The sequence below is a fragment of the Papio anubis genome, chromosome 12 (assembly GCF_008728515.1).
Source record: "Papio anubis isolate 15944 chromosome 12, Panubis1.0, whole genome shotgun sequence".
NCBI classification, from domain to species: Eukaryota; Metazoa; Chordata; class Mammalia; order Primates; family Cercopithecidae; genus Papio; species Papio anubis.
Window position 1 is genome coordinate 72,255,271 of NC_044987.1, and position 18,545 is coordinate 72,273,815.

The window sequence follows — 18,545 nt, forward strand, 5'->3', positions numbered from 1 at the left end:
GCACATGCTTGTAATCCCAGCTACTCAGGACGCTGAGGCAGGAGAATGGCTTGAGCTTGGGAAGCGGAGGTTGCAGTGAATTGAGATCGTGCCACTGCACTCCAGCCCGGGCAACAAGAGTGAAACTCCGTCTCAAAAAAAACAAAAAAAAGAAAATAATGGAAGTGTTAGGCTCTGTTTTCTTTTCTCCCCTCCCCTCCCCTCCCTTTCCTTTCCTTTTTTCCTCCCTTCCTCCTTCCCCCTTTCTCCCTCCCACCCTCCCTTTCTTCTCTCCTTTTCTCCCTCCCACCCTCCCTTTCTTCCTTCCTTTTCTCCCTCCCACCCTCCCTTTCTTCCTTCCTTTTCTCCCTCCCACCCTCCCTTTCTTCCTTCCTTTTCTCCCTCCCACCCTCCCTTTCTTCCTTCCTTTTCTCCCTCCCACCCTCCCTTTCTTCCTTCCTTTTCTCCCTCCCACCCTCCCTTTCTTCCTTCCTTTTCTCCCTCCCACCCCCTTTCCTCCTTTCTTCCTTCCTTTCCTCCACCCTCCTTTCTTCCTTCCTTCCTTTTCTCCTCCACCCTCCTTCCTCCTTCCTTCTTTCTCCTCCACCCTCCTTTCTTCCATTCCTTCCTCCCTCCACCCTCCCTTTCTTCCATCCTTTTCTCCCTCCACCCTCCCTTTCTTCCTTCCTTTCTCCTTCCTTCATTCTTTCTGCTCTGATTGGGTCAGCATCTTGGCGAACGGGGTGCAGTGGCTTGATGAACACAGCTCACCGTACTTGACCTCCCAGGTTTAAGCAATCCTCCCACCTCAGCCTTTTGAGTAGCCAGAAGTGCACCACCACACCTGGCTAATTTTATTTTTTGTGTAGACAGGGTCTCTCTATGTAGCCCAGGCTAGTCTTGAACTCCTGGGCCCAAGTAATCCTCCCACCTCAGCCTCACAAAGTGATGGGATTATAGGTGTGAGCCACCACGCCTGGCCCTTCCCCTTTCCCTTTCTCTTTATTGGCTGTTTTTCAAAGGTTAATGTAAGCTTTTTGCAAATTCACATGGTCTTCCCGACAGTTATAGGGCAAAGTAGTATCTACACCCTGGGAACACCTAGCAGATCTTTTTTAGAAGCCCCTAACAGTTGTTTATGGGCTTTGATTTTTTAAAAAACTCCTTTGGCCTTGCTTGTGACGCCTTGATGTGTTTTTTTCATCACCTTTGTTTATATCAGTAAGCATTCTAGCACCCTCTCTGCTGGTACTTGGTGTCTTAGCCTGAAGCTCCCTTTGACGTTCCCTGGAGGTGGAAAGCACTCTTTTTATTTTGATATCACCATTTTGTTTTTGCTTTGATGGCATTTGGGCCTGGAGTATAGACCCTCTATTGGCACCGGGAGCCTTTATATGCCTACAAGGCTCAAAGCCCTGCCTGTGCCCGCTGGACCTGTCTCATATCAGGAGGCTGACGATTTCTCCGTCTGTCCTGGGGAAGCCATAGAACCAGTGCAAAGGAGTTGGGGGGTAGTTTTTTATTATTGCTGTTGTTGGGTGCCCTTCTCAATCATTGCCTTTCTAGATAGCCATCTGGATCACTGATTCTTCCTAAAATGTGAGAAGGCCCACACCCCTATGCATTTTATTGTTCCCAATTATTATATGTTTGTGTACATACGTACATATATATATATATATATATATTTTTTTTTTTTTTAACCAAAGAAGAAAAAAAAACATCCCTTTGTATGCAATCCTTTTAACAAATTGTTTATTATTGTATCCAGGTAACAAGCATGGTAAGTATTTTCACCAAACTGAGTATTCTGTATTTTAGCTGTGCTTGGCAGACTTTTTTGGCTAGCTTTGTGTTATTAGCCTTGGCTTTCCTAGAAAAGATCTGTTTAGGAAAAGGAGAAACCACGTACCTGTAGCATCCCCTAGGCTCCTGGCTTTAGTATGAACCCATGTAGCCTTAGCCCCACGGCGGGGATACCTGAGAAAGCATGCGCCCCGCCAGCATGCTGCTTGGCCCTGTTACCCCCACCCCCTGCTGCTTCTGAGCCTCCCCAACCAGGTGTCTGCAGGGCTTCCAGGCCTTGCATGACCCCAGCAGCTCCTGGGACCGTGGCCCTGTGACAGCCAGGACACACAGATAGGGCTCCTCACACAGTCCTACCCCAGTCCACAGCTACATGTCTTCGCTCACCCCTCCTCCCATCCGTTTGCTTAAAAGCAGGTCCTTTATTTTTTTTTTCTTCCTTAAATGTTTTAAGTAATTGGAGAAATCTCCTTCTGGAAGCTGAAAAGCTAAATAAACACATTGTCCACTCTTCTGAGAGGCTTCACATTCTGTTGGAAAATGGATTTAATCCCTACAAAAAAGCGTTGCCCCATTGGGTCTTCCCAGTAAATGTTGAGAGGTACGGTAGGTTGAGTGTGGTTTAGCCTTCTGGCTGTGTTATTTATCCATGCATGTTTGCTTTTTTGGCCTATTTTGTGGCTCTGTATTTTAGTCCATGTGCTCGTGGCTGTGCCTGTGTAACCTGCCTGGTAGCCATGCGTTATGTATTAAGTCGGTGTGTCACTGTCACCTTCAAGGATCAGACTGCAAAGGATAAGGCCCTTCAGCACATGGCAGCCATGTCCTCAGCCCAGATCGTCTCGGCCACTGCCATTCACAACAAGCTGGGGCTGCCTGGGATTCCACGCCCGACCTTCCCAGGGGCGCCAGGGGTAAGTCATGAGCTCAGTCCAGTAATGACAGCTGCTGGGGTTGGGGTTGGCATGGGCCAGTGTTAAGCCTCCCACCTCCATTTCTTGTCACGTGGGTCAGGTATGTGAGAGGGCAAAGGCTACCTTGTCAACTGATAACTGAGTCTAAGTGGTGAAAGTAAGGAGGGAAGGGAGGCAGAGAGCTAGAGAGAAAGAGAGGGATAGGAGAAGCAGGAGGAGAAGAAGAAGAAAAGAAAAAATGAAAAGGAAGAGGGAGAAAATCAGAAGAGGAAGGAATTCTGAGTCCCTGAAGACATGGAATTAAATGTGCCTTTCTGGGTTGGGCTCAGGCCTCTTCTCTCTTTATCTTTTTCCTGGCCCTTGGTCTCTGTCCCTCCGTCTTCAGGGGCAGCTAGCCCCTAAAGGGACAAGGTATTCTATTAACATTTACAATTTTGACACCTACCAAAGGCTGAGAAGCATAGCATTATGTTGTAATCTCAATCCTCCAGGTAATCTTAAATGCTTCTTATTGTCATTGCCATTTTGCAGATGAAAAAGCTGAGGTTATTCAGTAGCAAAACAAGAGTTTGGATAGCTGGGATCCTAGTGGAATGGATAGTGATGTCAAGAATCAGCCCCAGGGCTGCTTGACTCCTGAGGCTGCTCTTTCCCTCCTCTGTGTCATGCTGCGTCTCCAGCGCACACCAATCGCTGCAGGGAAGCTCTCTGCGGAGATGCTGCCTGCATTGCCTCTTGGAGCTCCTGGCCTTGTTCAAGCTTTGTCCTCTGCCTTGCTGGGCCTTCAGTGCTATTGAGGCAGAATATTATGCAGGGAATGTTTCAGAATGGAGGGAGGGTACATGGATAAATCAATCAGTTAAAATATTTGTGAGCACCCTGCAGCACACCCAGATCTTTGCTTAGGTGTAAGGAAAACACTGAGGAGCTGCTGCCTGCCTCTGCCCTTGGCGGGATTTTCAGGAAGGAGGAGCTAGAGGGAGCTCTGGGTTGCCAGGCCAAGAATATAGGTTGTGGTCTTGTGCAAGTGGTGACTGCATTTGCACTCTGGCAAGGCGATTCTGTTGGGTGATCAAACCTGCTGTCTTTTAGCAGGGGTTGCGATGCGTAGGCATCCTAAACTGTGCTTTGAAGTAAACTCGTAAGTCTGAGGCCTCTGCATTTTGCCTTCCAGTTCTGGCCGGGAATGATTCAAACAGGGCAGCCAGGATCCTCACAAGAGTAAGTCTTGAGGGGTGGGCACTGACAACTAGGGGCTGGTCCCAGCCCACCTGGGGAGAGCTTTTCCTGGGCCATACTGTCTCAGGGCCTGGAGGAGAAAGGAGCATTACACTGAAGTCCCAGAAGGCATCCCCTCCTTATTGTCTACTGAGGCCCCTAGCAGAAAAGAGACTGGCTTTTCAGATCTGGGAGAGGTGGAAGCACCTCACTGCCACCTTAAGTATTAGCAGTCGTCCAGCTGGAATCAAGAAGTGAACCCCTCTTCCTTCATGGTATTGAAGGCTGAGCTGTGGTCTTCCTTGCCTGAGAAAGGGCGGCACAGGTATTCCTCTAGCCCATTTCATTCTGGCTGGCCCTGTGGTAGGGTGGCTAGTAGACAAATCCTACTGATGCCTTGGGGGCAAGAAAAGAAAGATCAGTAAACTGGAAAATAAGGGCTATTTTGGGATAAAAGAAAGGAAATCCTGCCTGTATGCTGTAAAAAACCTTGCACTGTTTGGCCTAGAGAAGGAGAGCCTGAAGCATGTCCCACACTTTGCCTAGAAGCGGTGACTGCTTGACCTCAGAGGTTCAAAGGCAGATGTCACAGCACAAGGAATTAAGGCTGTCTTTCCAGCGTGTCCCACTGAACTGGCATGAGGCTTGGTGGTTTGATCCCTAGCTGGCTGCTGGTCTCTGTTGGTTTATGGAACAACTGCCTCTGCCTGGGCAAAGGCAGAGGCTACCACCTGCAGGCAGGGACCACAGCAGTGAAGGACCTCCCACTGGGAGGTCATGGTGGGACCTGGATAATAGCCGCTGCTGCAGATGTGATCTCTGACTCTGTCTGCCATCTCTCTGTTCCCAGCGTCAAGCCTTTTGTGCAGCAGGCGTACCCCATCCAGCCAGCAGTCACAGCCCCCATTCCAGGTGAGTCTCCCTGAAACTCCCTTTTGGGAGCACAGCCCCACACAGCTAACAGCTGGGTCTGGCACTTTGTTCCCTGAGTCAAGAGATGCTCAACTTTGCCACAGCTGCACATTGCCCCTGACTTGCAGGATCCTTGGGTAGCCTGGAGCTCAGGAGGGCCACAGGGGTGACCTCTGCCAGGTCCCGATTCCCTTCAGTCATCTCCCAAGAGCTTTTCAGATGGTATAAGAAACAGGAAGCCTCATCGTGATTATCCTCAGAAGGTGAAGTTGCTGCAGCATATTCCTCAATAAAAACTGACCAAATTAGGCAGTCTAAGTCTTGAGGGTAGAGGGTTTCATTCACCCTTTCTTAGATAAGTAGATTTTGGTGCCGCTGCCTTTCTTCAAAGGAGAGAGTACATGGAAGCTCAAAGTGGAAAACATGAATCTGTCCAGCCTACCTGTCTCCTTCCCCACAAAGCGTACCCCCAATCCCCCCGTATGCATGTAAAAAACCTTGCACTGTTTGACCTAGAGAAGGAGAGCCTGAAGCATGTCCCACACTTTGCCTAGAAGTGGTGACTGCTTGACCTCAGAGGTTCAAAGGTAGATGTCACAGCACAAGGAATTGAGGCTGTCTTTGCAGCGTGTCCCACTGAACTGGCACGAGGCTTGGTGGAATTACTCCTTTGCACTACTCGAGGTATACAGTATAAAAGTCACTGCTCTGCCTTACGGATTCCCCAAACTGAAAATGCTTTCACATATTGCCCTGTTCCCCAGTACCATGGAGCATTCAGAGAATATTCTATAGTGCTAGTGACCACAGTCTTCAGGAAGATGGACAAACACAAGAAGTGCGCAGCATGTCCGGGTCTTACAGGAAGTCTTTGGAAGCATTCACTTCTCATTATCCCGTCATTCTTGGCTTGGTCCCCAAGTAGACCCCTCGGTCCAGGATGGATGTCCTCATGCTGCAGCCCTTAACTTTAGCTGAAGTTGGCTTAATGAGGAACACGTGCTTTGTGCTTATCTGACTGTTCACCATCACTGGGGTCCTCAGCCAGCATCTGTCATCACCTGAGTTCTCCCCGCCAGACCTGGTGGAGAGGGGGCTGATGGCGTTTCCTTCTGGGTCATCTGTAGAGCCCTATTCCAGTATTTGCCTGAGGCCCAAGGGGAGGTGAGTGACCACCATCAAAGGTGACAATTGCTCTTTCAGGGTTTGAGCCTGCATCAGCCCCAGCTCCCTCGGTCCCTGCCTGGCAAGGTCGCTCCATTGGCACAACCAAGCTTCGCCTGGTGGAATTTTCAGCTTTTCTCGAGCAGCAGCGAGACCCAGACTCGGTGAGTGTGCCCAGAGAGGTGTGTCTTAAATCCAGGATTTCTTTCCTTTTACTGTTCACCTTCTTGCTTCTCTTTCTTTCCTCCTTTACCGCTGCTCCATGCCTGACAAATATCCTGTGTGAAAACAGGCCTAGTAAAGAATAGCCTTTTGATTAAGTAAAAAGGGATTCCTATTGGCAGATTTGTAGAAAACAGCAGAGCTAGAGGTGTATAATTGTCCTGGACCCCAAGGTGCTGTAGGGAATACTTGAGTCAGAGAGCGAGACATTTGCAAGCTCTTATGTTTTGTAAAATTTAACAAGAAGTAACATTTATTGAGCCTTGCCGTATGCCTGGTCCCATGCAGAGTTATTTAGATATATGATCACAATTCATCCTCATAAAAACCCTAGGAAGCTAGGTACTGACTGACAGATAAGGAAACAGTGTAACTTTCCCAAAGTCACACAGTTTATTTAGATATGTGATCACAATTCATCCTCATAAAAACCCTAGGAAGCTAGGTACTGACTGACAAATAAGGAAACAGTATAACTTTCCCAAAGTCACACAGTTAATCTCTGATGGATTAGAGATTCAAGCTCAGGTCCTGAAAACTCTAAAGCCTAAACATTTAGCTGTTATTCCATACTCTCCTTCCAACTCTGTTTTCTCAAGATAGCAAGTTGTTCTCTAAGTGGCCAGCACTTTGGGAGGCTGAGGCGGGCGGATCACAAGGTCAGGAGATCAAGACCATCTTGACCAAAATGGTGAAACCCCGTCTCTACTAAAAATACATGGCCACGCTCATGTAGTCCCAGCTACTCGGGAGGCCGAGGCAGGATAATTGGTTGAACCCGGGAGGCGGAGGTTGTGGTGAGCCAAGAGCGCGCCACTGCACTCCAGCCTGGCAACAGAGCGAGACTCCATCTCAAAAAAATAAAAAAAAGAAGAAGTAACAAAATGGCACTTTAACAGTTTGCCATAGAGTGCAGCGCATTATAATATCATAAATACCAGTAACATTGGCATCTGGACTCTATTTGTCACTTTCTTCTTTCCTACCTCCCCCACCCCCATCTTGTACCCATCGTCCCATTGTTTCTCAGCCAGGCATTTCCCATACATATGTGATCCTCCCTTCTTCCCCACCCAACAAGCCCCGTACCCTTTCTTCACACCCACTCCTTGGCTGTGAGTATGAGCATTGCATCTGTGTGTGGGTGAGCCCAATCCTTAGTTTGTCTCTGAGATCCTCACCAACTCTCACCACATTCTCTATCTCACCCCATCCTTCCCATCTCTTAAGTCCCAGGCTCTCTGTGTGTTGCCTGGCTTACTGTCATTTCTATTATCGGGAGAAAGTGTCAGGAATGAGTTAAGAGCCTGTGGTAGATAACTGAGATGCTGAACAACTGGAGGTGACCTCTCACGGGAGTGTGTGCACTTCGGCTTGAGGAAAGGCCTCCCGTGGGGCAGAGGGGCTTGACCAGCCATCACCAGAGTGGAGAACCCATATGTGGCCCACTGATGTCTTTGTCCACAAATTGTGAACTTTGGGAGCTGGTGGAAAAATAGAGCTGCTTCCAAATTAGGGGGAAAAAATGAGGGAAGGAATGTAAATTGGGCCCATCAGGACAGTTACAAGCAAATGGGGCTATTGGGACCAGGAAGGAGAAGTGAAGGCCAATTGGATGACTCCTTCCAAGCAGCTGAGTGGCTAACAGGAAGAGTGATGGTGAGGGTTCCATCCATCTAAGTGGAAGGCATTAAGACAGACTGAAAGATGCCCTGCGTTACTCTGTACTGCTGGTTCTTTCTGGGAAGCTGACTTAGTTCTTTGGTTGAAGGCTGGGCTTTGGCCCAGATACTGCTTCTGCCTCTTGTAACTCATGTTTCCATGACACTTTGTTGTTTACGGAGTACTTTGTGGTTGAGTATTTCATTCCGTCCTCATAGTATCCCATCAGATAGGTTCTGTTTTTCCTGTGATAGGTTCTGTTTCCCCATTTTATGGATAAAGAAACTGAGGCCCAGACATACTAAATGACTTACTCAAGATATCTAGTCAGTAAACAGAGGGTACCAGGAGCCCAAATCTTGTATTTCAATGCCCCCTTTTCACTATCGTAAAAGATCACCTCCCAATTTTGAGGGTCTCTTGAATTGTCTTTTCAGTCTGAATATCTCCTGTGTGAGCAAATTTCTCTTTGCATATGACCGTTTTTTTGTTTTTTTTTTTGTTTTTTTTTTTTAGGAAACAGCTCCAAGGCACTGGAAGGCAAAAGTTCCCACGTGATTTTTGCTTCCCTGGTTAAAATACTGTGGAATCATTTATAAAAATTCTCTCTTTTTAAAAGAAATTAAAATATTGTAGTAGCTCCCTCATTGTTAACTGTACTCTCCAGTTATGGACCTCTTAGGGCCGAGAAGGCTTGATTGCCTTTTTTTGTTGTATTTGTTGGGCTAAATATTTTGAATCATTCAGACCATTCTACAAACATTCATGTGCAAGAAGCTGCACAGGAGAGGGGCTCATTGCTACCCAGACAGCCACAGCCTCAGCCCCTGGGGAGTAGCATGCCTAGTAGGGGAGACAGACACGAAACAGATGATTATCTGAGAGATCATTGCAACGTGCTGTGACTTCTAGGAAGGAAGAATACTGAACGCTGTAAGTAACAGGAAACAGGGCAAGCTTCCTTGAGGAAGTAGCCCTTAAGCTGAGAGATGGAGGATTGGACAGGGAGAGAATAAGGGAGCAGAATATTCCAGAGGTGATGAAGCTGAAGTGTATGTGGCAGTATATTAAATCGGTGACTATTGTAGGAAAGTCAGGACCCACTAAGTCACTAGAGTAGAGGTCAGAGATACGTGTTTTAGGTACATTCAGAATACACATAATAATCTGAATGGCTAAACTGGATCTGGCCTGCTGTTGAATAAAAAAGCTTGACTTATATAGACTCCAACACGTGACTTAAAAGGCCCTGAAATGAAGGCAGGCCTGGTGTAACACCCTTGGGCCCTTTGAGAAAGATAGTTATATTTTAGGGGATATGAATTGGGGACTGAGAGAAATTAGAATTTATTTAACAAGTACTTTTTGAGCACCGACTGCATGCCAGCCACTGTTTCAGGTGTTAGAAATTCGGTAGTGAACAAAACAAAGTTCTTTTTCTCATGGAGCCCACACTTGGGTGGAGAACACAAGAACTACCCAAGCAAATAAATACTCAGTATGTCAGGGGATGCTAACTGCTTATGTGGAATAATGGTCCTTTGTCACAACTGATTTTTTTTTTTTTTTTTTTTTTTTTTTTGAGATAGGGTCTTACTGTGTTCCACAGGCTGGCCTCAAACTCCTGGGCTGAAGTGATGCTCATGCCTCAGGCTCCCGAGTAGCTGGGACTACAGTTATGCACTGCCATGCCCCAGCCTTCTTCACAATTGAAAGTTACTTGCTTTTTGGATTAAAAGTGTATAATTTCAGAAAATAATACCCCCAGTAGATATGTTGATGTTTCTGGCTTATATTATGTACTAAGTGATGTGCATTAGACATTACCAACCAGAGCTCTATCACTGCTGTGAAATTATTTTGCCTAACCTCAGTCGCTATTGTTGGTGTTGCTTCTGATATTCCTATGTTACAAACACTCATTTTGCAGTTGAACACAAGTGATTTAATGTGTGCAAATGAATGTGGCAGATTGTGAATAGGATCTATATTTGATTTTAGTGGACATGTGAGGGCCCGAAGGTTGGTTCTTGTGCTAGAGGGAAAAAGTGGTGGCTGACCAGTTGAAATGATGGAGAATTAATAAAATTATTTAAAGCATTTGACAGTATCTTAAGTACCAGCCTCTCAAGTTAAATACTGTGTGCTTTGTTGGACAAACACAAGGTGCTATTACAATCAAGGTATAATGGTACTTCAGGGCTAAGGTTACGCTGAAAAATTTGTATCATGTAGATAGTTTCTTTGGCTCTTAGAGTTTTTGTGACTTCTCAGACTTTAATTTTGCTGTATTTTTACTCCAACAACAGAAACATTAAGGCCATCTAAAATAAACTCAGCTGATACATTTTAACAAATTTGGGCATACAGTACTTAAAATTTAACATCCAACATTAACCACATTAATTTGACAAGGAAGCAAACAAAGTGACCAATACAAAGTGACCAATAATTAAAGGGCCCTAAACAAGTTAAACTTTGCATTTGGATTCTCTAGATCTTTGTTACAGACAGACATGTACATAGGTTTCCCCCTACTTCCATGTAATGGCTTAAGCTCATTAGACCCAAGGGGTTATAAAGTATTTTTAGTAGAGAAGAGAACTGATAGGTATTGCTGGCAAAAAAAGAAACTATGTAGCCAGGTTCCATGCTATTTGTCATTAGTGACTTCTTTCATGTTTACTGAGCTCTGTGAGGTAGGTTATTCTATTCCTTTCTACGGAGGAGGCTTAGAGAGATGCTGCCTTATAATAGCCAGCTTTGCACCCCAGCCTGCCTGTACCATCTCTTCAGAGAAGATAAGACATGATTGCTGGCCAGGTGCGATGGCTTATGCCTGTAATCCCAGCACTTTGGGAGGCCAAGGTGGGAGGATCACTTGAGGTCAGAAGTTTAAGACTAGCCTGGCCAACATGGTGAAACCCTATCTCTCCTAAAAATACAAAAATTGGCTGGGCATGGTGGAGGGTACCTATAATCCCAGCTACTTGGGAGTCTGAGGCAGGAGAATCGCTTGAACTCAAAAGGCGGAGGTTGCAGTGAGCTGAGATTGCGCCACTGCACTCCAGCCTGGGTGACAAGAGTGAAACTCCGTCTCAAAAAAAGACATGGTTGCACACTTTGGTACCAGCAAAGCCAAGAGAAGAACCTTAGTTTGTCTCCTCTTTAGTCTGAAGTGGCCTTAGAACCAGCGTTTTCTGAAATTTACTTGTTGGCTCACCACATATGTCACCCTTGCCAACACTGAAGACTTCTTCACAACCCCTCCACTCCTAGCAATAGTGATGGCCAACATTTACTAAATATTTTCTGTGTGCCAACACTATGCATTATCTTATGTAATCTTTATGAAGTAGCTTGCCCAGTGTTAGACAGTCAACTGACATGGGAAATAGGATTTAGATCCAGGTCTCCACATCCTGAGATTGTGACCAAAAGGCTGTACAGTCCATTTGTATCTGATGAGTAGTCTGTTTTTGTAGCCCAGGGCTATAAGGAGCCAATGGGAGAATAATTAGGGGGATGATCGCCCCCTGCTGGCTCCATGTTGTGTGTAAACCAGACAGCAGCTTCCCCAAGTTGGTGGTGGTTTATGTTGGAGGAGAACCAGCGAATCAGTCCCTCTGTTACCTTTGGCTCTACTAGAAGCTAAGAGAAAAACAGCAGAGGGTGAAGAAAGGAAGGAAGAGTGTAAAAAACAGAGACTATTTGAGTTGGAAATACACTTTCTACATGATTTCAGTGTTGCATATCAAAGGACCTCAAGTGTTAAGTGTGATATCCTCCACCCAGGGTGGGCTATTTAAAAGGGGCCTCCCTGAAATCAGGGTCCAGTTTCTGGAGGCCAAGTTAGGTAGATGAAAACCGGGCCTGGCTGAGCTGTCAGCTAAATCCTGAAAGTACATAGGGAGTGGTTTTCCTGATAAAGCCTGGAGTGATTCCTCCACCTCAATTCTGGGGCACGGTGGGTTCCTCCAGCCCTCCACAGGGCAGCAGCTGGCAAAGCCCTGCCTGCTCAAACTGCCCGGGCACCAGGCTGTGTGTCTCCTGCCTGTTTTGGTCTGGATGCCACAGTGAGCAGGAGCCAGGAAGAGAGCACAGAAGGGATTTACTTAGGCGGGAGTTACACAACCAGAGGAGGGAAGAGTTGGGGGTGGAGAAAGAGGCAAAGAGATTGTTCTCTTTAGATTTTGAGGAAGCACACACTGCCTTGCAGAAGAGAAGTTCCGTGATACAGTACAGGAACAAAACCGATCAGGGAAGGCACACATTCGCTCAACATATGAAACTGATTTATTTTTATTTTTATTGTTTTAATTGAGACAGGGTCTCACTGCATTGCTGAGGCTTGAATGTAGTGGCACAATCACAGCTGACTGCAGCCTCGACGTCCCAGGCTCAAGGGATCGTCCCATCTCAGCCTCCCAAGTAGCTGGGACTATAGGCATGCGCCATCACGCCCAGCTGATTTCTGTATTTTTAGTAGAGATGGGGTTTTACCATGTTGCCCAAGCTGGTCTTGAACTCCTGGGCTCAAGCGATCCACCCACCTCAGCCTCCCAAAGTGCTGGGATTACAGGTGTGAGCCACCATACCCAACCAAGAAACTTATTTATATATTATGTCAATAATGATCCTCACCAGCATTTATGAGCTCTGTTTTAGTATGCTGAGCATTATGTCCAGTCTATACATAAAGGAACCGTGGCTCAGAAACGCTGAATAAAGTTATCAAGATCTATCTCCAAGAACGGTGACTGTGCCAAGGTTTACCACCAGTCTGTATTCTTAACCACATCACTGTACTTTTGAAGAAATAAAGACAAAGTTCGAAAGTTAAAAATAGCTGTCTGTAAAGTAGGAGCTCCCCAAGCAAGGCCAGACCTCTGAGGGCCTTCCACACTGGGTAGATGGTTACTCTGGGTTTCCTCTGAGTTCCTTTTCCAACTCATAGAAAATTGTCTTCCACAAAACCAGTCTTTGGTGCCAAAAAGGCTGGGGACCGCTGCTTTAGAGCCTATCTTTCATCATGCTCTAGTTGCAGCAAAGAGGTGACTGATACTAGAATTCTTAGCAGCTGTTTGAGATTTGGGGCAAATTACCTCACAGCTCAGCCTCAGTTTCCAGTCTGTCTTAAGTGGACGTAACAGGATCGCTGCCACGCTCACTGTGATAATTACATTTAGTAATATCTCTGAACATACTGAGCACTCCACAAATGCTTCTGAACCTGAATGTCTTACAGTAATGTGAAAGGAAATTGAGCCAGAGATCTGGACAGGGATCAAGCTTGCGAGAATGTGCTCACTAGGTGCTTTGGACTCTACTGAAATTCTAACAGGAGTCAATATTTTTCAATTACTTTTGAGAAGGAGTCTTGCTCTGTCACCCAGGCTGGAGTGCAGTGGCGCAACCATGACTCACTGCAACCTCCACCTCTTGGGTTCAAGCAATTCCCCTGCCTCAGCCTCCCAAGTAGCTGGGATTACAGGCGTGAGGCACCATGCCTGGCTAATTTTTGAACTTTTAGTAGAGACAAGGTTTTGTCATATTGTCCAGACTGGTCTCAAACTCCTGACCTCAAGTGATTTGCCTGCCTCAGCCTCCCAAAGTGCTGGGATTACAGATGTGAACCACCATGCACGGCCTCAGTTAATTTTTAAAATCAATTAAACTTTTCATAGAGGTAGTAAATTTATGTGGTCAAAAAATCTCCAAGCATAAGAGAATGGAAGGGAGACGTCTCTTCCTTCTCATTCCTATCCTACCCTTAAGTAGGTAGCCACTGTTACTATTCTCTTATGAGGCTTTGTAGATTTTAATGCATATACAGTCTAAGATGAATATGTATTCTCCTACCTCACCCTGCTTTTTAAAGCAAGGATGTGATCTGATTTGTGCTTCAGGAGAGAGCCAGGGCTGGAGGAAACTGTACTGTTGGCCAGCTGGTGGCTGATGAGGACCAAACCAGGGCAGGGACCGTGGCTGAGGAAATGGCAGAGGGGAGAGATGTTACGGAGATAAAATTAAAAAGCCTTGTGGATTAATGAGCTGTGAGAAGAGGAGGATAAATGGTAATGACTGGGTGTTTGAGACCAAGGATGCCTATATAATTTGAAGAGTCCTGCAACAGAAGAGGAAGCAGGACTGCTAAGAACTGACTTGGTAATAATGCTTTTGCCTTTCATTCTCAAAATAAGCTTGTTGAAATATGTATTGGAGACAGGAAAGCTCAGAGAGTTTAAGTAACTTCACCTGGGACCTGGCTAATAGATGGCAGGGTTGACTATTTGAACTTTGTCTGAATTTCACAGTGTATGAGAAAGTGACACCCCATTATCTGGAAAACGGAAAATGGGAAGGGCAGGGATGGTTCTCCATCCACAGATGGACATTTCATTTGGGCTCCAAGAGAGGAGAGAGTTCCTGAAGGGGCACTGGGCTTAGTGATGGCAGCCCCCTCAGCCAGAAGGAAGTGAGTGTTGCTGCCTGGTGTCCTGGCCCTTACCTTTATTTCTAAGGGGCTGGACCTCCTGGATGTGGAGGTGGGAGTTAACAGTCTTCATAGTCAGAGGGAGCCCAAGATCTCCCCTCTGGGGGACTGGCAGGCCTGTGGTCGAGCCCGCATGGAAGGTCTGCAAATATATCCTGCAGATAACATGATTCTTTTTCCTAAAGGCAGTTGGTCAGATAGCCCAAGGATGATTTAATTTCACATTTTTATACTTCTTTCAATGGCCTAAATTCACAGATAACTAAAATTCCTTTGTCAGAACACAGATCCTGTCTTGGTTTGGAAAATGTGATCAGGACAGCTCTAGGGACATACGACATTGATGAGGCCTGTGGAAGAAAGAAGAGGGGATGACTGTGCATGGGGGTTAGGTTGGAGACACAAGATAAGAAGCAAGGTTTTGGCTGGGCTCGGTGGTTCTTGCCTGTAATCCCAGCACTTTGGGAGGCCAAGGTGTGTGGGTCACCTGAGGTCAGGAGTTCAAGACCAGCCTGGCCAACATGGTGAAACCCCCACTTCTACAGAAATACAAAACTTAGCTGGGCATGATGGCAGGTGCCTGTAATCCCAGCTACTCAGGAGGCTGAGGTGGGAGATTCGCTTGAACGTGGGAGGAAGAGGTTGCAGTGAGCTGAGATCGTGCCATTGCACTCCAGCGTGGGTGACAGAAGAGACTCTGTCTCTAAAATATAAATAAATAAAAAAGAAGCAGCAGCAAGGTTTCAATTTCCGGTTGCCAGGAGGGTTCTTGCCTTTATCCTGGGCAGGACGGAGAAGGGCACCGGTGTCTCTGGAGAAGCTTCCTAGTTTTATAGTGGCTGCCGAGGCAGTTGCTCCATCTTGGTGTGGAGAACGGCTGTTTGAACAAATCTGGTTTCTGGTCCTTCAGAAAAGAGGCTCCTTCTCTCCCGTAGTTCAGGGCTTGGAAGTGATCTCATGCCAGTAAGCTAGGTCACCAGCATCTATGCGACTCTGTGTGGCCTGGGCAGAACTTTCACATTGACTGTTTCATTTGACCTTGGATACAGGCTAGGGTTCATCACTGCTCAGATGAGGAAGCCAAGGCCCAGAAAGGTTAAGCAACTTGCCTCAAGCCACTCAGCTCAAAAATAGCAGAGCCTAGATATTCTAACCCAGGTGTCATTGATGTGCCCATCTCATGCTTTGGAATAAGTGATCGGAAAGTACATTTGTCCTTCCAGGTTTGGGGAGGAAGGCTGCAGCTGGTCTGACAGTTGGCTGTGCTCAGTCCTTGAATTTATCTCAGGTTTTTCTCATATTTTTCTAAGCCTGGTCTTCCAGTAGGACATAGGAGATGGAGTGTCTCCCGGGGAAGGGGACGATGGCTCAGTGTGGAGCTCCCCTGTGCCCCTCACAAACCTGAGCCCTTGCTGAGCCACCTGTGAGCCCCTCCAGGCCCAGGGCACACCCTCTTGTGGCGGCAGCCTGTCTGCTGGTGCTTTGTACACAGTGTTTCGGAGATGCTCTGGCCACTCCCTCTCTTTCTTCATTACCCTTTGGGAAGGAGGCCACTGAAAGCATCTGAAAATCCAGGTTCTATAGACATTTCGCAGAGGCCCCAGCCAGGCCCCCTCTGCTTTCTTTGGTAGGTCGGCACCCCATGCACCTACCTTCCTGGTTGCTCACTCAGCTGGTGGGTCTTTCAGCTGCACTTCTGTGGGGAAGACATACTCTTGTCTAAGGAAGCAGTAGCCCCTCTGTGGAGATGGTGCTGGGAGTGGGAGGTGGGAAGGATGCATCTTGGTGTGAGATCCTGGAAGGAGAGATTCACTTGTTTCTTGTTTCTCATGTTTCTCTCTGGAAAGAGCGAGGGGCATAGGATGAAGTGGCATGTCAGGGCCAGGTGGCCAGAACAGAGCTGGTGCCCTGAACAGTGAGCTGAGGAGATAACTCACTTCAGAATCACTTTCTCCTGGGCAGGAACCGTGAGCACAGATAGGCAAGCTCCTGGGCTGAATGTGCGGGAACCTTTCTTGGCTTGGCTCCGCAGCCGTTCCTTATCCCCCCAGGGGCCACCGCAGGCTGCCCAGCCTGCCTTGGGGGGTAGCTGTACAGACATTCCCGGCAGGACCGTGACAAGAAGTAAATGTAGGCGATTTGTCCTTGTTCTGTTCCAGCTTGTACATTAGCATCCCTTGACATGAGTTATTTGTCTTGATTTCTTTAAATTCCTAAGTGGATTATAATTTTTCTCTTGGTATTATTTGACAGCAGTCATTTTTCAAGGTTTCACTACGTTCTTCAAATACTTAGAATTTTTGGAACAAGTTTAGGAAAAGACTGCCATCTTCAGGTTGGACGGTGCAGTGCAGGGCCCAGTGTGTCTGAGGGCACCTCGCGGATGCCGAGAACTAGCAGATTTGTAGTAGGGCTTTTTCTTCCTTTTCCACAAAGATTGAACTGCCTTCATCAGAGATCGCTAGAATGTATTGGCAGTCCTTTTAAAAAGAGAAAAAAGCCCCAGTGACCACTGTTGGAAGTTGTACGTTGTGATTTGTTTCATCTACAGTGATGGGCAACCTCCTAGGCTGCCCCCACGCCACTTTTGGGAACAGACTTTGCATGCCTTAGAGGAAGGTAGGAAGCAGGTATCTGGAAAGGGTACTGTGTGCCTGAGGGAAATGCGGAGGCCAGACCCCACAAGACTTCCCTGCACTGCCGCTACCCTGCACCCTAGCACCGATGGTAACATCAGAACAGTAGGAATCGCCTTAATGTGTCTGAAACTTTCCCTCTCTTCATTTCTGCTTTAAGTTTTAATATGTCCAGTTTTTTTGTTATCAGAGGGACAGTATTAATTTCACATTATTTCGTCCAAAGTAAAGAAACATCATGATTCTTCCAGAAAGTAACAACAACAAATTATGTGCTATGTATGGTGTTATGTGTTCCTTGCATTATCTCATTTAATATTCTTGACACTCTGATACAGTAGGTACTATTATTATCCCTGCATTATATTTCTACTAAGTATACGTATTTCCACTATGGATGTGGAAACTGCAGCAGAGAGGGCTATAATCACTTGCCCTGGATGACTCAGTTGGGAAGTGGTGCCACTGTTTGAATTCAAACCCACATCCCTCCTGACTCCACAGTCCAGGTGCTCATCACTCCTCACTGCAGGCTCGCTAAGCAGCAAAGAACAGCAAGGACCAGAAAACAAAGTGACGTCATAGAGCAGCTTTGAAGGAAGACGAAGTCCTTTATTAAACCCCCAGGGTATCTCAGAAGCTCTTTGCAAGTGAATGGTTGAGTTTCGAGGGTTGCATTCACCTTTATTTTTATTTTCAACTGCTATGAAGAGTAACTGGAGGGATAATAGCAATAGAAAGAGAAAATGGACATTTCTCCAAGTCAAAATAGAAATCCACATATTCAGATGGCATCAGGTACCGCATGGCATCCTTGATCCATGTAGGGTTTTACTGGTGCAACATCTGTCCTTTTGGTGAACCCTACCTGCAGACAAGCATCCCAGCTCCTGTCCAGCTGTCCTGAGCATTTGAGCTGTAGGAAGGCTTTGCAGGCTGACCCGAGCTCCTTTAGAGCCCAAGGAACTTGTGGCCAACACAGAATAAACATCCTGAAGTAGTGTTTGTTGCTTCCTTTTACGGTTCTTTCCCTTCCTCAGAAAAACTCCATAATCTTTCAAGATAGTTTTTGATTGGTGGTTTATTTAATAAAATAATAGTGTAAGCCAAATTGAAGTGCATGGCCCATAGGAAAAGCAGTATTCTGCTGCTTCATGACTCCTCACCTCCCAGTTCTACTTTTTGGGGACCATTGTTTGCAGCTTTTTCAGCCATGTCTTTGTATTAATATATTTACCTCCACCTTTCTAAATAACATGCTTATATTGTATATCTTATTCCATTGATTTTAGGCCTCATCTATTGACTTCTTAACATAGAAGACTACGATTTAGTTCTCCAAATTTAGTATATGCCCCCCCTACCCATCTTCCTTTCAGTCCCCTTATGTACTTATATCACGTTAAAAAAAAATTAACATTCAGTTAATTTTACAAACCCATATAAATTTTGCACACAGCGTGGTTAATGTTATATATTGGAACCATTTTCTTAATTGTAAAACTTTTTTTTTTTTTCTGGGGTATATGGTTGTCT

General features: G+C 46.2%; 1 protein-coding gene across 16 annotated transcripts in view; it reads left to right on the top strand.

Moving 5' to 3' along the window:
* The window catches only part of TEAD1 (TEA domain transcription factor 1), a 271,440-nt gene that overhangs the window by 204,462 nt on the left and 48,433 nt on the right, over positions 1 to 18,545 (top strand). For 10 of the 16 annotated variants that reach the window (XM_009186557.4, XM_003910207.5, XM_009186558.4 and 7 more), the window contains 5 exons: positions 1,751 to 1,762; positions 2,565 to 2,699; positions 3,874 to 3,920; positions 4,768 to 4,829; positions 6,033 to 6,157. In XM_009186557.4, the coding sequence (XP_009184821.1) occupies positions 1,751 to 1,762; positions 2,565 to 2,699; positions 3,874 to 3,920; positions 4,768 to 4,829; positions 6,033 to 6,157 (381 nt within the window). The remainder of the gene's footprint in view (positions 1 to 1,750; positions 1,763 to 2,564; positions 2,700 to 3,873; positions 3,921 to 4,767; positions 4,830 to 6,032; positions 6,158 to 18,545) is intronic. The other 6 variants (XM_009186559.4, XM_009186556.4, XM_009186555.3 and 3 more) reach the window with 1 other exon arrangement.